Here is a 24,202-nt window from a genome sequence, read left to right as displayed (position 1 = left end):
TATCCTATGATGTTTGAGTAGATATGTTTTGTCCTACGGGTTAATTGATGATCGTGATTGGTTTGAGTTGCATGTTCTGTTATTGGTGCTGTCCTATGGTGCTCTTCGTGTCGCGCAAGAATGAGAGATCACCATTGTAGGGTTTGCAATATTTTCATGATTTGCTTATGGTGGGTGGCGTGAGTGACATAAGCACAGACCGGAGTAAGTAGGTTGTTTGCGTATGGGAGTAAAAGTGGACTTGATGGCTTATAATGCTATGGTTGGGTTTTACCTTAATGATCTTTAGTAGTTGCGGATGCTTGCTAGAGTTCCAATCATAAGTGCATATGATCCAAGAAGAGAAAGTATGTTAGCTTATGCATCTCCCTCAAATAAAATTGCAATAATGATTACTGGTCTAGTTATCGATTGTCTAGGGACAAATAACGTTCTCATGACAAAAAGCTCTCTACTGAAACTAACTTAGTTGTGTCTTTATCTAAACAGCCCCTATCTTTTTATTTACGTGCTCTTTATTATCTTGCAAACCTATCCAACAACACTTACAAAGTACTTCTAGTTTCATACTTGTTCTAGGTAAAGTGAACGTTAAGCGTTCGTAGAGTTGTATCGGTGGTCGATAGAACTTGAGGGAATATTTGTTCTACTTTAGCTCCTCATTGGGTTCGACACCCCTACTTATCGAAATAGGCTACAATTGATCCCCTATACTTGTGGGTTATCAAGACTTTTTTCTGGCGCCGTTGCCGGGGAGCAATAGCGTGGGGTGAATATTCTCGTGTGTGCTTGTTTGCTTTATCGCTAAGTGGATTTTATTTGCTGTTCTAAGTTGTTCTCTATCTTTAGTTATGGATATGGAACACGAAATACCAAAAAAATAGGTTTACTTGCTACTCATGGAGATGGGGAACCTTCTAAAACCCTCGATGCTCATTATATGAAAGATATTATGCAGTACTTTAATAATCCCGAGAAAACCCCATTCAATTATATAATGGGAGACACGTTGGATCAACGTGAGTACTTTAGGGATTATCGCTTGACTCAAAAAGGAAAACTATTATGGGATCAAATTTATATGTTGCATTGGTATGCTCGGCAACTATGCTTGAGATATGATTATACTTGTTGCTCTAGGATGAAGGCTCCACACCTCCCCTTTTCATGCAAATTTAATGATAATGAAACCTTGGCTTCTTATGCTAATGGTATATATGATTACTATGATGTGGAACGAATAGAAGAATTTGTTGCTTTTATGGGTGCTTGTGAAATTGAATCTTTGTTTAAAGAGTTTGAAGATTTTGATGATTCAGTTCATAGAACTGAAAATTTAGCTATCCTTAAATATTGCTATGAGAATTATAAATACAATTATGATATTAATGAATCTATTGAGAAAGTCTCCGCTGTCCGAGAAGAGACTAATATTTTACAGGAGTCTACGGAAGAAGAAATTGATGAAACTGTGAGCTCATTGGATGAAAAAGATGATGAGGAGAGCGAAGAACAAAAGGAGGAAGATCGGATTAGCTACCCGTGCCCACCTTCTAATGAGAGTAACTCTCCAACTCATACATTATTTAATGTCCCTTCGTTCTTACCGAAGGATGAATGCCATGATAATTGTTATGATCACGTCGATTCGTTTGAAATGTCCCTTTTTGATGAACTTGACGCCTGTTATTCTTGTGGACAAGATGCCAATATGAATTATGCTTATGGAGATGAACTTGCTATTGTTCCTTATGTTAAACATGAAATTGTTGCTATTGCACCCACACATGATAGTCCTATTATCTTTTTGAATTCTCCAAACTACACTATATCAGAGAAGTTTGCACTTATTAAGGATTATATTGATGGATGGCTTTTTGCCGTTTCACATGATAATTTTGATGAATATAATATGCATGTGCTTGCTGCTCCTACTTGCAATTATTATGAGAGAGGAACTACATCTCCGCCTCTCTATGTTTCCAACACGATAAAATTGCAAGAAACTTCTTATGCTATGCATTGGCCTTTACTTGATGTGCATGAATTGTTCTTGTATGACATGCCGATGCATAGTAAGAGAGTTAGACTTCGTCATTGCTTGATATAAGTTGCTTTGTGCTCACTACTAAATGCCAAATCATTGCTAATTCAAATTGGCTTTGATATACCTTGGGATCCAGGTGGATTCATTACTTGAGCACCTTATGCCTAGCTTAATGGCTTTAAAGAAAGCGCTGCCAGGGAGACAACCCTGAAGTTTTAGAGAGTCACTTATTTCTGTTGAGTGCTTTTATAGAGTTTAAAAACAAAAATAAATAAAGAGGGGAACCCAAAACTTTTCAACAAGGAAAGTGAAAGTGAGAGAGACAAGCATTGTTGAAGTGAGGGAGCTCCTTGAACTTTGTTCATGCTCACGGAAACTTTGTGAATCTTGATTACAGAAACTTGTCAACAAAAATAATTATCCCCTTGTACAATTCCATTGTATTATAAAAATAATGTCCCAAGATTTGCCTTTAGGATGTTTACTTTGCTTGTTGATCTGTGCGGTGCAAAACAGAAATTTTGGCTGTAGTGCGCGATTTTACATTTTTTTACTAGAACGTCAAACGGTTCTGAAACTTTTTGCACTGTCTTTCTATAAAACTTGTTTATCTTTCCTAATTTTTTTCAGAATTTTTGGAGTACCAGAAGTATGGTGAATGTTCAGATTACTACAGAATGTCCTGTTTAAGACATATTCTGTTTTTGATGCATTGTTTGCTTGTTTTGATGAAACTATCGATTTCTATCAGTGGATTAAGCCATGGAAAAGTTATATTACAATAGCTACAATTTAAAAACAAAATATGAATTGGTTTGCAACAGTACTTAGAGTAGTGATTTGCTTTATTAAACTAACGGATCTTACTGAACTTTCTGTTGAGTTTTGTGTGGACGAAGTGATCAAGGATCGAGGAGGTCTCGATATGAGGAGAAGGAGGAGAGGCAAGAGCTCAAGCTTGGGGATTCCCAAGGCACCCCAAGTAAATATTCAAGGAGAATCAAGCGTCTAAGCTTGGGGATGCCCCAGAAGGCATCCCATCTTTCTTCAACAAGTATCGGCATGTTTTCAGTTTCATTTCGTTCATGTGATATGTTCATGATTTACTTATGGTGGGTGACGTGAGTGATAGAAGCACAGTCCCGAATAAGTAGGTTATTTGTGTGGGGGTAAAAGAGGACTTGACGACTTATAATGATATGGTTGGGTTTTACCTTAATGATCTTTAGTAGTTGCGGATGCTTGCTAGAGTTCCAATCATAAGTGCATATGATCCAAGAAGAGAAAGTATGTTAGCTTATGCCTCTCCCTCAAATAAAATTGCAATAATGATTACTGGTCTAGTTATCGATTGTCTAGGGACAAATAACTTTCTCGTGACAAAAAGCTCTCTACTGAAACTAACTTAGTTGTGTCTTTATCTAAACAGCCCCTAGCTTTTATTTACGTGCTCTTTATTACCTTGCAAACCTATCCAACAACACCTACAAAGTACTTCTAGTTTCATACTTGTTCTAGGTAAAGCAAACGTTAAGCGTGCGTAGAGTTGTATCGGTCGTCGATAGAACTTGAGGGAATATTTGTTCTACCTTTAGCTCCTCATTGGGTTCGACACTCCTACTTATCGAAAGAGGCTACAATTGATCCCATATACTTGTGGTTTATCAAAGACCTCGGTGAAGCTGCTTATATATTGGGCATCAAGATCTATAGAGATAGACCAAGACGCTTAATTGGATTTTCACAAACCACATACCTTGATAAAGTTTTGAAGTTCAAAATGGACCAGTCAAAGAAAGGGTTCTTGCCTGTGTTACAAGGTGTGAAGTTGAGTCAGACTCAATGCCCGACCACTGCAGAAGATAAAAGAAAATGAAATTCCTTCCCTATGCCTCAACCATAGGTTCTATCATGTATGCAATGTTGTGTACCAGACCTGATGTGTGCCTTGCTATAAGTTTAGCAGGGAGGTACCAAAGTAATCCAGGAGTGGATCACTGGATAGCGGTCAAGAACATCCTGAAATACCTAAAAAGGACTAAGGATATGTTTCTCATTTATGGAGGTGACAAAGAGCTTGTCGTAAATGGTTACATCGATGCTAGCTTTGACACTGATTCGGATGACTCTAAGTCGCAAACCGGATACGTATTTATATTGAATGGTGGAGCTGTTAGTTGGTGCTGTTCCAAGCAGAGCGCCGTGGCGGGATCTACGTGTGAAGCGGAGTACATAGCTGCTTCGGAAGCAACAAATGAAGGAGTCTGGATGAAGGAGTTCATATCCGATCTAGGTGTAATACCTAGTGCATCGGGTCCAATGAAAATCTTTTGTGACAATACTGGAGCAATTGCCTTAACGAAGGAATCCAGATTTCACAAGAGAACCAAACACATCAAGAGATGCTTCAACTCCATCCGCGATCAAGTCAAGGAGGGAGACATAGAGATTTGCAAAATACATACGGATCTGAATATTGCAGACCCGTTGACTAAGCCTCTTCCACGAGCAAAACATGATCAACACCAAGATTCCATGGGTGTTAGAATCATTACAATGTAATCTAGATTATTGACTCTAGTGCAAGTGGGAGACTAAAGGAAATATGCCCTAGAGGCAATAATAAAGTTGTTATTTATATTTCCTTATATCATGATAAATGTTTATTATTCATGCTAGAATTGTATTAACCGAAAACTTGATACATGTGTGAATACATAGACAAAACAAAGTGTCCCTAGTATGCCTCTACTTGACTAGCTTGTTAATCAAAGATGGTTAAGTTTCCTGACCATAAACATGCATTGTCATTTGATGAACGGGATCACATCATTAGGAGAATGATGTGATGGACAAGACCCATCCGTTAGCTTAGCATAATAATCGATAAGTTTTATTGCTATTGCTTTCTTCATGACTTATACATATTCCTTTGACTATGAGATTATGCAACTCCCGAATACCGGAGGAACACCTTGTGTGCTATCAAATGTCACAACATAACTGGGTGATTATAAAGTTGCTCTACAGGTGTCTCCGAAGGTGTTTGTTGGGCTGGCATAGATCGAGATTAGGATTTGTCACTCTGGGTATCGGAGAGGTATCTCTGGGCCCTCTCGGTAATGCACATCACGATAAGCCTTGCAAGCAATGTGACTAATGAGTTAGTTGTGGGATGGTGCATTATGGAACGAGTAAAGAGACTTGCCGGTGATGAGATTGAACTAGGTATGAGGATACCGATGATGGCATCTCGGGCAAGTAACATACTGAATTACCAATGACAAAGGGAATAACGTATGTTGTCATTACGGTTTGACCGATAAAGATCTTCATAGAATATGTAGGAACCAATATGAGCATCCAGGTTCCACTGTTGGTTATTGACCGGAGATATGTCTCGATCATGTCTACATAGTTCTCGAACCCGTAGGGTCCGCACGCTTAACGTTCGATGACAATTTGTATTATGAGTTATGTGTTTTGGTGACCGAAGATTGTTCGAAGTCCTGAATGAGATCACGGACATGACAAGGAGTCTCAAAATGGTCGAGAGGTAAAGATTGATATGTTGGACGATAGTATTCGGACACCGAAACGATTCCGGATCGTTTCGGGTATTTTTCGGAGTACCGGGAGGTTACCGGAACCCCTCGAGAAAAGTAATGGGCCACTATGGGCCATAAGGGAGAGAGGAGGCAGCCCACAAGGGGTGCCCCCCCCCCCGTGGGAGTCCAAATTGGACTAGGGGAGGGGGCGGTGCCCCCCTTTCCTTCTCCTCCTCCCTCTCTTCCCCCCTTTCCCCCCTCCATGAGAAGGAACTAGGACATATGCCCATGTGTTGCAACGAGAGAAGGAAATGACGCATCCCTAACTCTTTAAGTAAGGGATGTCATCGTCGCTCTCCTTTCATCTGGCTCATGCACAGCCTAAGAAGATATTGCATTGTTTAGACAATATTGGTACCAAAGAAAAATCTATTGACGAATGAGGAAGGCCAGATGCCTCTGCCTAAAGAGGATAGTTTGTACGACAAAAAAACCAGCAGTTGCTGCCTGAACTGTACATTCAAATCAAAACCTAATTTAATCTGATGGGGCCAATATAACCAGTAATTTGCATGAAATATATAGTCAATTTGTCCACTAATGATCGAAGAGTGCAGTTTTAACAGACTGTCCAATCTACATAAATCATGACCATGTTTTCTATATTTCCTAACTAAACAACATTGTCTGACCATTGGTTCAGGCATATACTGACTCTAATACAAATTGCAAACTGCTGACAAGTGTGGACCTGTCGTTGGTTTTTGGTGACCACACAAATTTACTTGAGTGAATAGATTTCACTCATAGTGATAGTTCCAGCCAACAACGAATAAAGTAGTCTCATTGGCTGTAAACGGCCAGCAGTCCAAACAGATGTCGGCACCAAAGGAGCAGTACTGAACATCATCATAAGAAGAAATATCCTGAGAGTACTAAAAATGAACAGTCAAAAACATGAACGAAGATAACACGACACACACTTAAATGATGGGGAAAACATGATCTGTTACTTACAATGTAAAAATTAAGTTCTCTGTTCACTGGTGCAAACACATTATTGCCACACTGGGCATAGGCTTGTCGCTTTGCAAGCTAAAAAACGTTTTTGTTGGTAATACCACATAGAGCAGAATATAGACAACTAAATCAAGTTAAACAAATTGGCATGTTTAATCATTTAATATCATGCACTGAAGAAGGGACAATGCCAATCTTCAAAGGGCACTTATCCTTGATAGAATTCTCCAGTTCACTTGCACTGTGAATGGACTGGAACAACATATTAGATACCTTTATCCAATCACAGAAGCTCTTGATGCCATTCTCTAGTATATGACTGGTCACATTCTGAATGCTTTGTATCTATGGAAGAAGAAAATATGTTGACACAGAGCAAGATAAATAACACCTAAACATAAGTAGTAGAGGATGCTCGGGTCATCTGCTTTCAGATATGTCATGTTCACTGTCATTATCTTTGCAACTTGAAGGATCTTTTGGATTAAGTGAGCAAGCCCACTTGTGATTCCACTGATATTTACCTTCTGAATTAACCATGGATAACAAACTGAAGTGTGTTTCCCCTGCTTCAGTGTTCTCATCACCACCTGACAGCGATGTTCGATTGCGCATTGACGAAGGCATATATGCAGTTTCCAATCAGGCAAAATAGATCATATAAGTTTGACTTGGATGATTTGGAGTCCATGTTCTTCTTTTTTTCCTCAACCAGCTGCATGTACCATGTTGCCTTCTTACTGTCTCTCAGCTAGCATAAGTTATACAGTATAATACGTTTCATGCCCTTTTCAACCAGATTTTAGCTAAATGAGATGTGATTACCTTCTCTAGCTCCTCCACGTGTGTGATATTCTGCATCTTCGAGCCTCTATCTGTTTGCTTGTTGCGTTCAGTTTTGCATTAACTTTTCATAATGTTGATGAGATTACTTATCTCTTCCTCCGCTGCCCACAAAGCTGCGACTGCCTCTAGGAGTGCCTTCGTCGCCACGTGCATCGTACTCTGCGGTCATCGCTGCAGAGACGGTTGCACTCAGGAACCTCCCCATGGCGTCCTCCCCATGCACGTCTGTCATACCAAGCTGCAGTGTACAAGTGGGGCCTCCAGGACGCTCCCACCGGGGTGCCCGACCATATCGCCATCTCAGGATGATGCAGGGAGATGGTGTTGGAAATATGCCCTAGAGGCAATAATAAAAGCATTATTATTATATTTCCTTGTTCATGATAATTGTCTTTATTCATGCTATAATTGTGTTATCCGGAAATCGTAATACATGTGTGAATAATAGACACCAACATGTCCCTAGTAAGCCTCTAGTTGACTAGATCATTGATCAACAGATAGTCATGGTTTCCTGACTATGGACATTGGATGTCATTGATAACGAGATCACATCATTAGGAGAATGATGTGATGGACAAGACCCAATCCTAAACATAGCATAAGATCGTATAGTTTGTTTGCTAGAGTTTTCCAATGTCAAGTATCTTTTCCTTAGACCATGAGATCGTGTAACTCCCGGATACCGTAGGAGTGCTTTGGGTGTACCAAACGTCACAAAGTAACTGGGTGACTATAAAGGTATACTACGGGTATCTCCGTAAGTGTCTGTTGGGTTGACACGGATCAAGACTGGGATTTGTCACTCCGTATGATGGAGAGGTATCACTGGGCCCACTCGGTAATGCATCATCATAATGAGCTCAAAGTGACCAAGTGTCTGGTCACGGGATCATGCATTACGGTACGAATAAAGTGACTTGCCGGTAACGAGATTGAACGAGGTATTGGGATACCGACGATCGGATCTCGGGCAACTAACATACAGATTGACAAAGGGAATTGTATACGGGGTTGCTTGAATCCTCGACATCGTGGTTCATCCGATGAGATCATCGAGGAGCATGTGGGAGCCAACATGGGTATCCAGATCCCACTGTTGGTTATTAGCCGGAGAGTCGTCTCGGTCATGTCTACATGTCTCCCGAACCCATAGGGTCTACACACTTAAGGTTCGGTGACGCTAGGGTTGTAGGGATATGTATATGCAGTAACCCGAATGTTGTTCGGAGTCTCGGATGAGATCCCGGACGTCACGAGGAGTTCTGGAATGGTCCGGAGGTAAAGAATTATATATAGGAAGTGCTATTTCGGGCATCAGGACAAGTTTCGGGGTCACCGGTATTGTACCGGGACCACCGGAAGGGTCCCGGGGGTCCACCGGGTGGGGCCACCTGCCCTGGGGGGCCACATGGGCTGTAGGAGGTGCGCCTTGGCCTATATGGGCCAAGGGCACCAGCCCCAAGAGGCCCATGCGCCTAGGGTTCAAGGAAGGGAAGAGTCCCAAAAGGGGAAGGCACCTCCTAGGTTCCTTGGGGAGGAGGGATTCCTCCCTTGGCCGCACCCCCCTAGGAGATTGGATCTCCTAGGGCCGGCGCCCCCCCCCCTTGGACTCCCTATATATAGTGGGGAAAGGAGGGCCTCTCAAAACACGCCTTTGGTGCCTCCCTCTCCCTCTCCAACACATCCTCCTCCTCCATAGTGCTTAGCGAAGCCCTGCCGGAGTACTGCAGCTCCATCACCACCACGCCGTCGTGCTGCTGCTGGAGCCATCTCCCTCAACCTCTCCTTCCCCCTTGCTGGATCAAGAAGACGGAGACGTTACGCTGACCGTACGTGTGTTGAACGCGGAGGTGCTGTCCGTTCGGCGCTAGGATCTCCGGTGATTTGGATCACGTCGAGTACAACTTCCTCATCCCCGTTCTTTGAACGCTTCCGCGCGTGATCTACAAAGGTATGTAGATGCAATCCAATCACTCGTTGCTAGATGAACTCATAGATGGATCTTGGTGAAACCGTAGGAAAATTTTTGTTTTCTGCAACGTTCTCCAACAGTGGCATCATGAGCTAGGTCTATGCGTAGTTCTCTTGCACGAGTAGAACACAATTTGTTGTGGGCGTTGATGTTGTCAACTTTCTTGCCGCTACTAGTCTTATCTTGCTTCAACGGTATTGTGGGATGAAGCGGCCCGGACCAACCTTACACGTACGCTTACGTGAGACCGGTTCCACCGACTAACATGCACAAGTTGCATAAGGTGGCTAGCGGGTGTCTGTCTCTCCCACTTTAGTTGGAGCGGATTCGATGAAAAGTGTCCTTATGAAGGGTAAATAGAAGTTGACAAATCACGTTGTGGCTTTCACGTAGGTAAGAAAGCATTCTTGCTAGAACCCTATTGCAGCCACGTAAAACTTGCAACAACAATTAGAGGACGTCTAACTTGTTTTTGCAGCAAGTGTTCTGTGATGTGATGTGGCCAAAGTTGTGATGAATGATGAATGATATATATGTGATGTATGAGATGTTCATGCTATTGTAATAGGAATCACGACTTGCATGTCGATGAGTATGACAACCGGCAGGAGCCATAGGAGTTGTCTTTATTTTTTGTATGACCTGCGTGTCATTGAGAAACGCCATGTAAATTACTTTACTTTATTGCTAAACGCGTTAGCCGTAGTAGTAGAAGTAATAGTTGGCGAGCAACTTCATGGAGACACGATGATGGAGATCATGATGATGGAGATCATGGTGTCATGCTGGTGACAAGATGATCATGGAGCCCCAAGATGGAGATCAAAGGAGCTATGTGATATTGGCCATATCATGTCACTATTATTGTTTGATTGCATGTGATGTTTATCATGTTTCTGCATCTTGTTTACTTAGAACGACGGTAGTAAATAAGATGATCCCTCATAATAATTTCAAGAAAGTGTTCCCCCTAACTGTGCACCGTTGCGACAGTTCGTTGTTTCGAAGCACCACGTGATGATCGGGTGTTAGATTCTAACGTTCACATACAACGGGTGTAAGACATATTTACACATGCAAACACTTAGGTTGACTTGACGAGCCTAGCATGTACAGACATGGCCTCGGAACACAGAAGACCGAAAGGTCGAGCATGAGTCGTATAGAATATACGATCAACATGAAGATGTTCACCGATGTTGACTAGTCCGTCTCACGTGATGATCGGACACGGCCTAGTTAACTCGGATCATGTTATACTTAGATTACTGGAGGGATGTCTATCTAAGTGGGAGTTCATTGAATAATTTGATTAGATGAACTTAATTATCATGAACTTAGTCTAAAATTTTTACAATATGTCTTGTAGATCAAATGGCCAACGTAGTCCTCAACTTCAACGTGTTCCTAGAGAAAACCAAGCTGAAAGACGATGGCAGCAACTACACGGACTTGGTCCGGAACCTGAGGATCATCCTCATGGCTGCCAAGAAAGATTATGTCCTACAAGCACCGCTAGGTGACACACCTGTTCTCCCTGCAGAACAAGACATTATGAACGCTTGGCAGACACGCACCAATGACTACTCCCTTGTTCAGTGCGGCATGCTTTACAGCTTAGAGCCGGGGCTCCAAAAGCGTTTTGAGAGACACGGAGCATATGAGATGTTCGAAGAGCTGAAAATGGTTTTCCAAGCTCATGCCTGGGTCGAGAGATATCAAGTCTTCGACAAATTCTTCAGCTGTAAGATGGAGGAAAACAGTTCTGTCAGTGAGCACATACTCACTATGTCTGGGTTGCATAACCGCTTGACTCAGCTGGGAGTTAATCTCCTGGATGACGCGGTCATTGACAGAATCCTTCAGTCGCTTCCACCGAGCTACAAGAGCTTTGTGATGAACTTCAATATGCAGGGGATGGAAAAGACCATTCCTGAAGTATTTGCAATGCTGAAATCAGCAGAGGTAGAAGTCAAAAAGGAACATCAAGTGTTGATGGTGAATAAAACCACTAAGTTCAAGAAGGGCAAGGGAAAGAAAGATTTCAAGAAGGACGGCAAGGGAGTTGCCGCGCCCGGCAAGCAAGCTGCCGGGAAGAAGCCAAAGAATGGACCCAAGCTACGAGTAAAGTGACTTGCCGGTAACGAGATTGAACGAGGTATTGGGATACCGGCGATCGGATCTCGGGCAACTAACATACCGATTGACAAAGGGAATTGTATACGGGGTTGCTTGAATCCTCGACATCGTGGTTCATCCGATGAGATCATCGAGGAGCATGTGGGAGCCAACATGGGTATCCAGATCCCGCTGTTGGTTATTGGCCAGAGAGTCGTCTCGGTCATGTCTACATGTCTCCCGAACCCGTAGGGTCTACACACTTAAGGTTCGGTGACGCTAGGGTTGTAGGGATATGTATATGCAGTAACCCGAATGTTGTTCGGAGTCCCGGATGAGATCCTGGACGTCACGAGGAGTTCCGGAATGGTCCGGAGGTAAAGAATTATATATAGGAAGTGCTATTTCGGGCATCGGGACAAGTTTCGGGGTCACCGGTATTGTACCGGGACCACCGGAAGGGGCCCGGGGGTCCACCGGGTGGGGCCACCTGCCTCGGGGGGCCACATGGGCTGTAGGAGGTGCAACTTGGCCTATATGGGCCAAGGGCACCAGCCCCAAGAGGCCCATGCGCCTAGGGTTCAAGGAAGGGAAGAGTCCCAAAAGGGGAAGGCACCTCCTATGTGCCTTGGGGAGGAGGGATTCCTCCCTTGGCCGCACCCCCCTAGGAGATTGGATCTCCTAGGGCCGCCCCCCCCCCCTTGGACTCCCTATATATAGTGGGGAAAGGAGGGCCTCTCAAAACACGCCTTTGGTGCCTCCCTCTTCCTCTCCAACACATCCTCCTCCTCCATAGTGCTTAGCGAAGCCCTGCCGGAGTACTGCAGCTCCATCACCACCACGCCGTCGTGCTGCTGCTGGAGCCATCTCCCTCAACCTCTCCTTCCCCCTTGCTGGATCAAGAAGAAGGAGACGTTACGCTGACCGTACGTGTGTTGAACGCGGAGGTGCCGTCCGTTCGGCGCTAGGATCTCCGGTGATTTGGATCACGTCGAGTACGACTTCCTCATCCCCGTTCTTTGAACGCTTCCGCGTGTGATCTACAAAGGTATGTAGATGCAATCCAATCACTCGTTGCTAGATGAACTCATAGATGGATCTTGGTGAAACCGTAGGAAATTTTTTGTTTTCTGCAACGTTCTCCAACAGATGGGGAGCGGCGAGGCTGGCTTCATGGACCGTCCGCTTGGTGTGGCTCATGGAGGATTACAAGCACATGACACCGCCGATTGGTGTGCTCGGCGTCGCCGCGTGGACGGCAATGATGATGCCCTGGTGCGGGATCGGTGGAGGAAGGGATCCCGATGATGATGACTTGGGAATCACTCGGGTCGGCCTCGACCGTTGTTAATACAGACTTGTAGTCCTGTGAGGCTGCGATCTCACGGCTGGGGAGGAACGTAGGAGAGGACGGTGATGGTGCCCACGGCGGTGTGTACCTACGTAGTGCCGCCACCTCCCTATCCCCTCGCCGCCGCTGGCTATCTGCAACAAAGTGGAGCACATCCTGAGCTACGATTGAAAGCCTATTGCCGTCCGGACCTTCGCTTTTGATCTCGTGCTCACCTCGCTGGACCGCGTCGAGCGCTTTGGCGATCCCCTGTTTGTTTTGGAATTGGATCCGAGTTCTGGTTGACCATGGTGTCACGATAGGTTTTCTTCTAGCGATGGATTTGGACGAAGGATGCGAGGTCGGGTAGTACACTTGGGTCTTCTTGCTCGTAGAAAGGAAAAAAACATACTTTTAAATCTCAGCCGTCAATCTTTATATGAAAAGCATAAAATCAATGGATAGAAAAGAATGACTTATGGAGAACTATGAAATCTTCCGTCTTTTATTATTAGGTAAAGATAAGAGGGGCCGAATCCTACTAGGACTGGGAGTCCTAGTAGGACTCCCCCCACTTGGCGTGCCCCTTAGGGCCGCCCTCCTCCCTCTCCCTCCTTTATATACGCGGGCAGGGCACCCCTTGGAGACACATCAATTGTTCCAAGCTGTGTACGGTGTCTCCCTCCACGGTTTACTCCTCCGGTCATATTTCCGTACTGCTTAGGCGAAGCCCTGCGCGGATCACATCACCATCACCGTCACCACGCCATCGTGCTGACGAAACTCTCCCTCGACACTTTGCTGGATCAAGAGTTCGAGGGACATCATTGAGCTGCACGTGTGCTGAACTTGGAGGTGTCGTGCGTTCGGCACTTGATCGGTTGGATCACAAAGACGTTCGACTACATCAACCGCGTTAACCTAACACTTCCGCTTTCTGTCTACGAGGGTACGTGGACACACTCTCCCCCTCTCGTTGCTATGCATCTCCTAGATAGATCTTGCGTGATCGTAGGATTGTTTTTGAAATTGCATGCTACGTTCCCCAACACCTTGTTCCATGTCCCTTTACAAAAAAAAAGAATAGGATGAATTTCTACAAAAGAATTTTTGTCAATGGCAAGCTGACTAGCAGAGATTAGACTTTTGTTGGCTTTAGGTATATGAAGAATAGTATTTAAGTGAAGGTCACGGTCTGGGGTGTGAATAGCCGAATGACCAATGTGTTCAATAACCATACCTGAACCACTTATAGTATGAATCTGCTCGTTGCCGGTGTAGCGGGCGCGCATGGTCAGCTTCTCTAGATCACCCATGATGTGGTCGGTGGCACCACTGTCCAGGTACCAGTTGGTGTCTACCCCGTATTGTGGAGCTGCAAGGTTGGCCGACTTCTCCTCCAGACCCTGGTAGGACTCATCATAGCGTTTCCAACACTTCCATGCTGGGTGGCCCATCTTCTCGCAGATCTGGCACTGCACCCTAGGAGTAGAGGCATGGTAGCTGTAGTTGCCTCCGCTGACGCCGTTGTGGCCGCCGCCGTGTCCGCTGCCACCCTCGCGACCGCCTGGCTTAGAGTAGCCACGGGCGTGATCACTGCCATTGTCGCCTTTGCTTGCAGCCACGATCACCTCTCCCACCATCGTTTTTGGTGAAGCGGCCTCGAGTGGCAGCATTGGCAGAGGACAGCGATCCTCCACCAAGGAGACTCATCCTTGTCTCAAAGCTGAGCAGCTGCGAGAACAGCTCGGCCACGGTGACTGGTTCCACCCAGGAGCACATGGCGGAGACCACGGGATCGAAGTCTTCATCGAGCTCGGCCAAGATATGGGAGACGATGTCCTCCTTGTCCACCTTCTTCCCTGCAGCGATCAGCTCGTCGCAGAGGGACCTGATCTTCCCGAGTTGCCCTTCTGCAGATTGGCGAGGGCGATCCTGACGTTGATGGTGTGAGCACGAGTGTGAGAGGCAACGATCCCCTTCATCGTGTTCCAAAGCTCTGCCAAGGTGTGGCATGATGCAACCTAGATGGCCATCTCACGAGGAAATGTTGTCAGAAGATATGAGAAGACTTGTTGGTCTTGCACACACCAGTTTCGAAAGTCAGGGTTCGGCGCCTTCGCCGTGGTCTTGCCATCAGATGAGGCCACCTTAATTTCCATGGGTGGTGCCGGTTGGTCGACGTTGAGGTACTTTGCCATCTACGCTCCCTAGATGGGCTTCTCGGTGGCGGCATGAACAAATGGAGAGGAGGGGAAGAAACTTGGGATGTGTTTGGTTGCCTGCATACGCCTCGACCAGGCCCGCGCGGGAAGAATCCGGCCTGTTTTGTTGCGTGTATACACTGTTGGGCCTGCATAGCATGAAACTTATAGCATCTCTGGGCCTGGCTCGCTGGAAACGCTCAGATCGACAGTTTCTTGCGAGCAAGGCAGAGGCGAGCGCAAGCGAGCGGGCCCTTGCACGAGCGGAGGCGGGAGGGATGCGAGGTGATTACGTGAGGTCTTCTTCAACCTCGAGTAAGCTTCTATCTAATCTCCTATCTTCCTTGTCCCTCTGATCTACACAACGGTGTTTCGATTCGAGGTAAGCTCTACACGAAAAAGATGCACCTCGATGCTACGGTTCCATTCAGGCGATCGGTTCATAGTTTCATCGGTCGTAAGTTCTTAATTTCGTGTTCCCGTTTGGAGCTATTCTGGACGAATTTTGTTAGATTCGTCGCGCACGATCGATCATTTGAAATTTCCTTTGACCAGCAACCTAATCTCTGATTGCTCTGATACCATATAAGAAAAGAGGCGTGGAAACGTATACAATCTCTGCTTGAACGCGTTCATGTTATATAGCAGAAAAAGGATTACAATTGGCGCAGCATGTTACTAGGCTTTGCTCTACTCCAAGCTATACATGGATAAGATCAACCCTTAGCCAACAACCCGCTACATACATATTACACGCACCCACATAATACAGCCCTGACAACATGTCACATTGCACCAACCTATGCAATTTCACAAGCCTATCATCTAACAGTGCCGCCACGCCTCCGCCTGCTGGTCTGTATCAGCGGTGCTTCCTAATCCATGATGAGCACAAACGTGAACAGTTGCAGTTGTGCAAGCAAGCGAGATTTGATGGGTTCTCCTCACCGGATCGTATAAGACGAGCGTCGTTGAAAGAAAGAAACATCTTGTGGTGCGCCTCTAGCGCGAGCCACAGCCACTGCTTCAGGAGGGTACGTGGCCGATACGCATTGCTCGAGCGATCTACTTTCCGCTCCACACTCCACACTGCAGTTGCTCGTCATGTGGTAGCAGTGGACCCGACGCATTGACCTGGCTAAGCTACCTCCAACGCCCACAGCGACCGAGCGAACCATATACCAGTACACTACCACCTCGTTCCAGAAGCACGCCATTAATGATTAATCTCCCACGCGGCGTGCCAACTGGAAACCCCAACCTATTTTTCATCAAATGCAGCCCTCCAACACTACGCCACGATGACAAGCGGGACCCGGCGAGCAGAAGCGCCGTCTGGCCCACAGCGCAGCGAGGGTCACGCACGGCAGCGTCAATGCTAAAATGGTCGTGCACGGAACCTTTCCGCATGAGAGCGCGCAGAGAGAAAGCGGTCAGCTCAACTGCCAACCAGACACCCTACGCAAAACCCCACAGCCGCTGACGCCGGGCCCCACCCGCTGTCCCCCTCCCCCGCCTCCAGGCTCCAGCAGTCGCCTCGTCATAAGAGAAAAAGCGGCAGCGCCAATGGCATCTGGTGCCGCCCACCTAGTAGTGCTGGCCTCGTGTGCCTCCACCACTCGCCACCTCGTCGCCTCCGCCCCCGCCTCGCCATGCCCGCCGGCGTGCTGGCCGCAGTGCGCTGGTCCACCGCCTGCTCGGCGCTGCTCAACGCCGCCGCCGCGTCCACCGGCGCGGCCGTCGCGGGCCTCGCGCTCCGGGACCGCTGCGGGGGCGCGCTCGGCCCCGCAGCCGCCGCCGCGTCCGCGGCCTCCGCGGCGAGGCTCCTCGCGTCCGCCGTGGCCGGGTTCGCGCAGGGCCTGGCGGCCAGCGCCATCGCCGCCGGCGCCATCGGGGCGCACGTCGACAGCGACCGCGACCTCCGCCATCTCTCGCGGGTAAGCTGCCCAGAGCAATGCGGCCTTGCCCTCGAGCTAGTTACAGCTCGGTTACAAACCAATCAATGCCGAAATCGTGCAAAAAACAATATTATGGAAAAATGGATTTTGGGAGCCGCTTTATTTGTAACTCAATGGTAACAGCAATAATGTCATGTTCATGGCCAATATTTTTGTTCTGTGCTTCTCGAAAAGGAAAGAGTTTTTATTTTTTTTGCAGGAAAAAGAATTACCTGATTAGTTTGTCTCAACTCACTTAGCTAAACTAGAAGTGTACTGCCACAGGCCGACAATATGAGAAACTGTCATAATATGTAGCCAAATTGGGAGGGGGGCATGGTCAGAATAGGTGATCTTGTTGGATTCGGCCGGGTCAATTGCGACCGGCTTTAACATTTCAACATGTTTGGTTCATAGCTGAAATTTGCAACAATTTTTCTGCTAAACTATGGCAAAACCATTAAAATTGTGGCGAAGAAATTGGTTGCTCGAACCTGTGGGAGTGGAACAATCAGTAGCCATACACATCCGCCACACCCAAACATCACTTTATTCTGTCAGCTAGGATATAATAGAACATGCTGACTACTGCAATCATTGGCTTTTGCTCTGTTGAACGTAGTATCACTGCAACCAAGTCCGTCAAATATCGTACCCACCATGACAGAATGAAAGTGAATATCTAGCTAATTTTAGCTTCCTTACTAATTCTTGGTAATGTTAGTTTCATTGATTTATTTGGCTCAATGGCACCACTTCCTTTAAATAAGAGATTTATTGTTGATAGTTTGGCTGCTGCCTCGAAGTGTTAGTTTTAATAACACGATTCATATCCTACTTGGTTTGTAGATGTTCCATAATAGCATTCTGAATCATGACATCACTTACTACTATTTTGTGGACAGCTACGATACAATAGATGGCTTTGGTGGGCAAGGTTTGGGATGGTGATTACAGTGCTCCAATTTGTGCTGGCACTTTATTTGATGTGTATTATTGTAAAGGATTTCTCATCTGGGAAGTCATTGAAGGAGTGTTTTTCAGGTACATTCACAATTACTCCCTCCGTCCCAAAATTCTTGTCTTAGATTTGTCTAAATACGGATGTATCAAGTCACGTTTTAGTATTAGATACATCCGTATCTAGACAAATCTAACACAAGAATTTTGGGACGGAGGGAGTACTAAATTTGTTTAAAGTACAAAGAACTTCTTTATCTAATCTATCCTTGTTCTTTGTGATTAAATTATCTGTATCGTCGAAGACATGTACTGATATATAAAAATGCAGTCTTAAATCATTTAGTTTGTTAGGTGCAGGGTTTTTGGGAATTCCTGTGTTATAATTCTACTTTATAATCGCTGAGTTATGTTCTGTGAATTTTACCAGGACACGACAAGGACGTCAATGACTGGAAGAACATCTTGTTAATGATTTTTCTTGTTGTCATGTGGGTGGGAACAATAGTCCAATGTGCCACAGGTTCCGATGTATTAAGATGGAGGTCCTTTTATGCAACCCATGATATTGCATGGAGGGCTCACTACAGGGAGGTGTTTGATCATGGCATTCGTGAGGTTTTATGTTGTCTAGGACGGGCGAAGTACTCGTATGTCTCTGGTGCTGAGTGGTATGTTATTTCTGTTGATATTTGGTCAATCTTAGCAACGTTGTCCTTCACCTTGCCAGGAGTGTACTGGAAGATGACGATATATGTGTTGTGGCAAAACTGTTGGGAGATATTATGGCTTATCGTGCATCTGGAACTGGTCACCTTGAGCTCATAGCAGGTTGGTTTTCTATTTACCTTCTCATTTGAAGCACGGTTCTGTTTAATCTTGGTGAATAATTGTGTATTTATCTGTGCTTTGACGTTGTGGTTTCCTGATACTTCTGTTTAGCACCATTATAATTTAGCACTAATATCTGTGACAAATGATTTTTTTCAGGGTTTTCATTGTTGCAGAAATCCAAGATGTCAACAGTTCTTTCAAGAGAGCAAGTGGAAGCTCCTCCTGATCTCATCCAAGAGGCTATTCTGTTTCATCCATTTGCTGAAGCTGCCTATACAGTTGCTTTCTGCATCCTTCACTTGGTCCCATTTCCAGTGTTTTCTGTTATATTGTTGACATATTTTTCCTTGTAGGGTCCGCTACTTGATTTTGGGAGGAATCCTCTTATGTTTCCCTGTGTTTGGCTCAATAGGCAAGGTATTTTAACTCCATGGACTCGTGCTAGGTAAATATTCTAGGTCTTTCTAAATGGCTTTGCAATCAATCATCAGATCATTGTTTGTAGTTTAAAAAATGTTATTGTTTGTAGAATTAATATTATACAACTGCTTCTGCCATCTTTAACATTTGGATCATTCATGCCTGCTCAGTTTGGTACTTTGGTGTCCGTTCATTCTTGAGGCCACAAAAACATCAAGTAGTGTTATTTGATCGAGGCCTCAGCGGGGCTCATACGAGTTGGTGCATGTTAGTCCAGTATATATTGGTTCTATTCTTCTCAGAAATGTTTTGCTCTGGATCTGAAGCTAATAGCTGCCTTCAGTCATTTGCATCATTTAATTTGATAACTACATTTTCATCCAGCCGCAGTCTCTTAAACATGGCATCTTGTGGTTTCTCTTGAGTTCAAAAGTAAAGTTTGCAGGATAAAAAAAAATCATTTGCAAATTGAGTTTTTTTATGAGATATCTTTTTTCTCTGTTGCATGATGCATAATCAGCTTATAGAACTTTACTTCCTTAGACGACCAATCCTTGAAGGAGATAATTGGTGGAGAGGGCATGCAGCGGCTTTCCTAAAGTATGTCAATGTGCCCCCAGAAGTACTTCGGAAAGGGCGTGTTAGCCAGGTAAATTGGCACATCCACTGGATCAACTTTACAGTTATTTTGTGACAAATCTAAGTTTTTTTCTCTTCTTGCAGACAAAACGTGAGGCTGCCTACTTTGTTATTGTCTTACATAACTTGAGAACAGTAGTCATTGCCATTCGTGGAACTGAGACTCCAGAAGATGTTATAACTGATGGCTTGTGTAGGGAATGCTCTCTTACCATGGATGACTTGGATGGGCTGATCAAGTAACTAACTCTATCTGCATTAGCCTTATCTGTCATACTGAAATTTATCCAGAGTGAACTAAAGTTCCCTTTTGAAATTAGGCTTGTATGTGAAAGAATTTTCTGATCCATATCATCACATAGTTACTGCATAACTGCTTTTGCTGGTTGGATGGTCCTGTGGCCAGTGCTTCATCAGGGCGATTATGTACACCTTTTTCCTCTGGGTTATCAGATGAGCATAAACTCGTTCATTTTCCTTGATGAGTTCGGTTGTTAGCAGTAGGCAGCAAACCGTACTCAAAGACTTGCGTAGGAACTTTGTTCTGTTTGTCTTCTGGTAGTAGAACCTCGTAAATGATTTGATCCGTTGTCTTCTGGTAATAGAGTCTGGGAGTTTACCCTCATATGATAAACTAAAAGGAACTATTTGGAACTCTCCACCACTAGTAGGCTGCCATGAGAGAATCTGTAGGATTTTATCATCACCTAGTGTTTGTCAATGGTCACTCTGAACTCAATTATGAATTTGGCTCTTCATTTACCTTATAAATGGTTTGTTATATTACAGTTCTGATCAGTTGCCCCCTCAAGTGAAGGAGACTGTCCTCTCGTCTTTTCCACACTATGGGCATGCAGGAATTATTGAATCGGCTCGAGAATTGTACACAAAGCTTGAAGGGCAGTCCATTCATCAAGGTTAACATGGAACTAAGTGTAGATTTATCTTCTATGCACACACACACTCACCGTGTTCTTATAAACTAGCACAGTGCAATACAGCAGAACCTCGTATGCCAATAAAAGAAAAGAACACTTCAACCACTGCAATAAATAGCTTGTCTTTTATATTAACCGCTAGCATGGAACCGCCTGCAGATAAGTCAGAGCTGATGACAGCTGGGTTCTTATCTTCGCTGCTCGGAGCTGGATGTGAGTGTGATGGATACAATATTGAAATTGTTGGACATTCTTTAGGAGGTGCTGTAGCTGCACTTCTTGGTATTAGGGTAAGTTAGCTTATATTTGCATGGAATTTATTTCATGCATTTGATTTGTTGATTTGTTATTCAGTCAGCGCTTGATTGGTTATTATTTTGTTTTATAAAAAAATTTACGTCTCGACGCACTAACAGAAAAGACTGTAATATGAAATGTACAAACCTAAGACTATGCCAAAAACCCAGACCACACGCACGAGACTGTGCTCCTAGTTATTGCATTGTTGGCAGCGTCGTGTGCAACCCAGTCTCACCAGACAAAGCCCACATACGCGCATCTGACTCAATCCATGCATGAGCAGCTGCACAACAGACCTTTCCCCCTCAAAAACACAAGTGATGTGTCGTGTTGCGTCTGAACTATTTTGGGTGTCTCTCTTTTCACAATGTGGGTACATGCCCATGAGGCACCAAATCATATCACTTCTATGTTCTTGCAATTGTTAACTGTTGAGTTCACCCTAAATTTATTTTTGACATATTCATGTTTGACAATTAGCCAGTGTTATATATGCAGCTATATAAACAGTTTCCAAAATTACATGTCTTTACTTATGGAGCTGCACCCTGTGTGGATTTCGTGATAGCAGATGCATGCTCACAGTTTGTTACCAGGTGAACTTCAAATTTCTGTACCAGTGAACTTATTGTACATATATTATTTTTTATTACTGGCAAGTGGCAACAGCATTTGATTTTCTGATTAGCTATCTGTTACTTGCAGCATTGTCCACAACGATGAATTTTCCTCAAGATTATCCATGAATTCGGTAATTCGATTACGTGGTGCTGCTATCAAAGCTTTATCAAAGGATACTTCGCCAAATTCTACTAAAGTTGGCAAACTAGTGGGTGGCTTCACGAGCAACAAAAGGCATGATGAACAACACGCTGTGGTTCGATGTGCTTCTTCTGGTGCTCTTCAGACAGTCAGCGATGCAAAGCAAAGTAATGATCAAATCCATGGAAAGAGTGTAATGCATACAGTTAGAGGTGGTGTGTTCCTCTTTGGTCAAGCGATATCTTGCTTGGTAAATACTCCAAAACATAGAATTAGCTCCACTGCGGTAATTAACTATGAGTTGGGACGATCTAGAACAACATTAACCTATAATGGTGAAAATTTGACTGTTGCTTCCCGTGGTGTTCTGGATGGTGCACCTTCTGAAGAACCTAGTGATGCATACAGACATGACAAGTTTCCAGAAGCTGGCTTGGATGAATCCGGAAGTAGTTTCAGGTTACCTCATTCAAATAATGGTGCTGAGCTCTCATCTGCCCCGGATCACACGTGTACAATAAGTTTATCTGAAGGGCAGTCGCCAGATGTGTACCTCCCTGGCCTCATTATTCATATCGTTCCCATAAAGAATGGTACTTCTCCATTGCGGAAGACACTTGTGACTCGTCACAAGAACAAGAGTTATAAAGCATTTATAGCGAATCGGCAGGATTTTATGGACCTTGTTGTGACCCCTCGCATGTTCCTTGATCATCTCCCGTGGAGGTACATCCTCAGAAACTCTCTGGAATTTATTAGATCAAAACTCTAGTACTGTACCCGTGTGGAAAGTTCATTGGGTTTAAGAGTTTTATTTCTTCGCTGTTCCAACTTGGAATGAATGCTGAGCTTAACCCTTTCTAGATTAATTGGATTGAAATTACACGGGGCTAGATCAAAGTAAAAACGTTTAACAAATACTTGTTTGCTAATTACTATGCTTTGGTAGTTCACAGGTTTTTCTGTGACAAAGATAACCGCAGCATTGTTCACCAGTGTGTTTTCTTAATTATATAGTTGATCTACTGCTTTTTAGGTGTCACTATGCCATGCAAAGGGTTATAGAAACACGGAAACGGAACCAGCCCATTCTCAATTCATGCAGTGGAGAGGATTCTGTCTAACTGAATTTGTTAGGCTGGTACAAATGTATCATTATGCAGCTTGGCCTCTTCCTTCTGTACAAATGTATCATTATCCAACTTGACCCCTCACATGTTCCTTGATCATCTCCCGTGGAGGTATGTCCTCAAAATCTCTATACACAGGGAATAAAACTTTATTATGGCAAAACTCTAGTACTCTATTCATGTGGAAAGTTCATTAGGTTTAAGAGCTATATTTCCTTGCTGTTCCAAATGAAGAATGAGTGCAGAGCTTAACCTATTCTAGATTAATTGGATTGAGATTACACTAGATCTAAGTATAAATGTCTAACAAAAAATCCCGTTGGTTAACTACAGTACTATGCTTCCACAATTCGTATTTTTTTTTCTGTGACAAGGATAACTACAGCACTGTTCCCTATTTGCTTTGCAGGTGTCACTATGCCATGCAAAGGGTTATAGAAACACGGAAACGGAACCAGCCCATTCACTATTCATCCACCGGAGAGGATTCTGTCTAACTGAAATCTGTTAGGCTATTCGCAAAAAAAAGAAGGAAATCTGTGACGCTGGTACAAATGTATCATTATTCAGCTTGCCCGCTTCTGTACATATACAAGTTAGGGAGCTATGATCATGTACTCTTCACATGCATAAGCTAGGAAGCTGTAGAAGGAGCAAGGGCCCAAACGAGCCTTGGGTCCATCCTGATGAACGCTACTTGACCTCAGCATTGTTGTATTCAACTTTCCTGATAGCTAGGGCGCGCCCCTCTTAGACATACCATCAGGTCAACGGAGACCAGCATCATTATTTATGACAAGCTTGTAGTATTAAATTAAAGCCTCTGGTGTCAACTTTTGCTTCGAGCACTGTTGTAACTTTGACACCAGCACATGTATGTTTCGCCTGTAAAATCTGAACTGCCATGAACTTGTGGATGGAAAATGATAAGTATCCAAGTTGTTATTCTATTCTCTCTGACAAAGTTAAAATTTAACACTGTAAATGTGTCAGCTGGGTCTACATTTTCATGCATCACCATCGTGCTTACTGAACATGTGGAGAAGTGCCATTCTGAACTGTGGAATTTCCTCTTTTTTTTTGCTGTTGCTCGTATTGCACTTGCCTTGTTTTACATACCATATCAAGCCATTTACGGTGCACGTTGACTTTGTTTGGTGATGCAACAAGGTGTTAGGTGACCTCTGGACCAGG

The 24,202-nt window shown here is 44.4% G+C and overlaps 1 protein-coding gene across 2 annotated transcripts; it reads left to right on the top strand.

Annotated features, from left to right (window-relative positions):
- Positions 1-16,590: 16,590 nt before the first annotated feature.
- Positions 16,591-23,958, top strand: LOC123062841 (uncharacterized). 2 transcript variants are annotated; one of them, XR_006429900.1, is made up of 14 exons: positions 16,591-17,025; positions 17,931-18,069; positions 18,416-18,635; positions 18,716-18,816; positions 18,976-19,097; positions 19,173-19,264; positions 19,783-19,888; positions 19,963-20,117; positions 20,668-20,795; positions 20,976-21,106; positions 21,615-21,712; positions 21,822-22,604; positions 22,915-23,119; positions 23,418-23,958. XR_006429900.1 is itself a non-coding variant. In XM_044486514.1 (13 exons), the coding sequence occupies exons 1-13, from the start codon at positions 16,741-16,743 to the stop codon at positions 23,503-23,505; spliced, it is 2,448 nt and encodes an 815-aa protein (XP_044342449.1). In that variant the 5' UTR covers positions 16,591-16,740; the 3' UTR covers positions 23,506-23,958. The 2 variants fall into 2 exon arrangements, 1 of the variants encoding a protein (XP_044342449.1); XM_044486514.1 differs by lacking the exon at positions 22,915-23,119.
- The last annotated feature ends 244 nt before the right edge of the window (positions 23,959-24,202 follow it).

The sequence above is a fragment of the Triticum aestivum genome, chromosome 3A (genome assembly GCF_018294505.1).
Source record: "Triticum aestivum cultivar Chinese Spring chromosome 3A, IWGSC CS RefSeq v2.1, whole genome shotgun sequence".
Taxonomy (NCBI): domain Eukaryota; kingdom Viridiplantae; phylum Streptophyta; class Magnoliopsida; order Poales; family Poaceae; genus Triticum; species Triticum aestivum.
This window is presented reverse-complemented; position numbering and strand designations above follow the sequence as displayed.

Excerpts from the sequence above, each read along its gene's own strand:
- LOC123062841 (XM_044486514.1), top strand. The coding sequence starts at position 16,741 with ATGCCCGCCGGCGTGCTGGCCGCAGTGCGCTGGTCCACCGCCTGCTCG. Across the intron at positions 20,118-20,667 it reads GACTTGGATGGGCTGATCAA|TTCTGATCAGTTGCCCCCTC; the intron begins GTAACTAACTCT and ends GTTATATTACAG. Across the intron at positions 20,796-20,975 it reads AGGGCAGTCCATTCATCAAG|ATAAGTCAGAGCTGATGACA; the intron begins GTTAACATGGAA and ends AACCGCCTGCAG.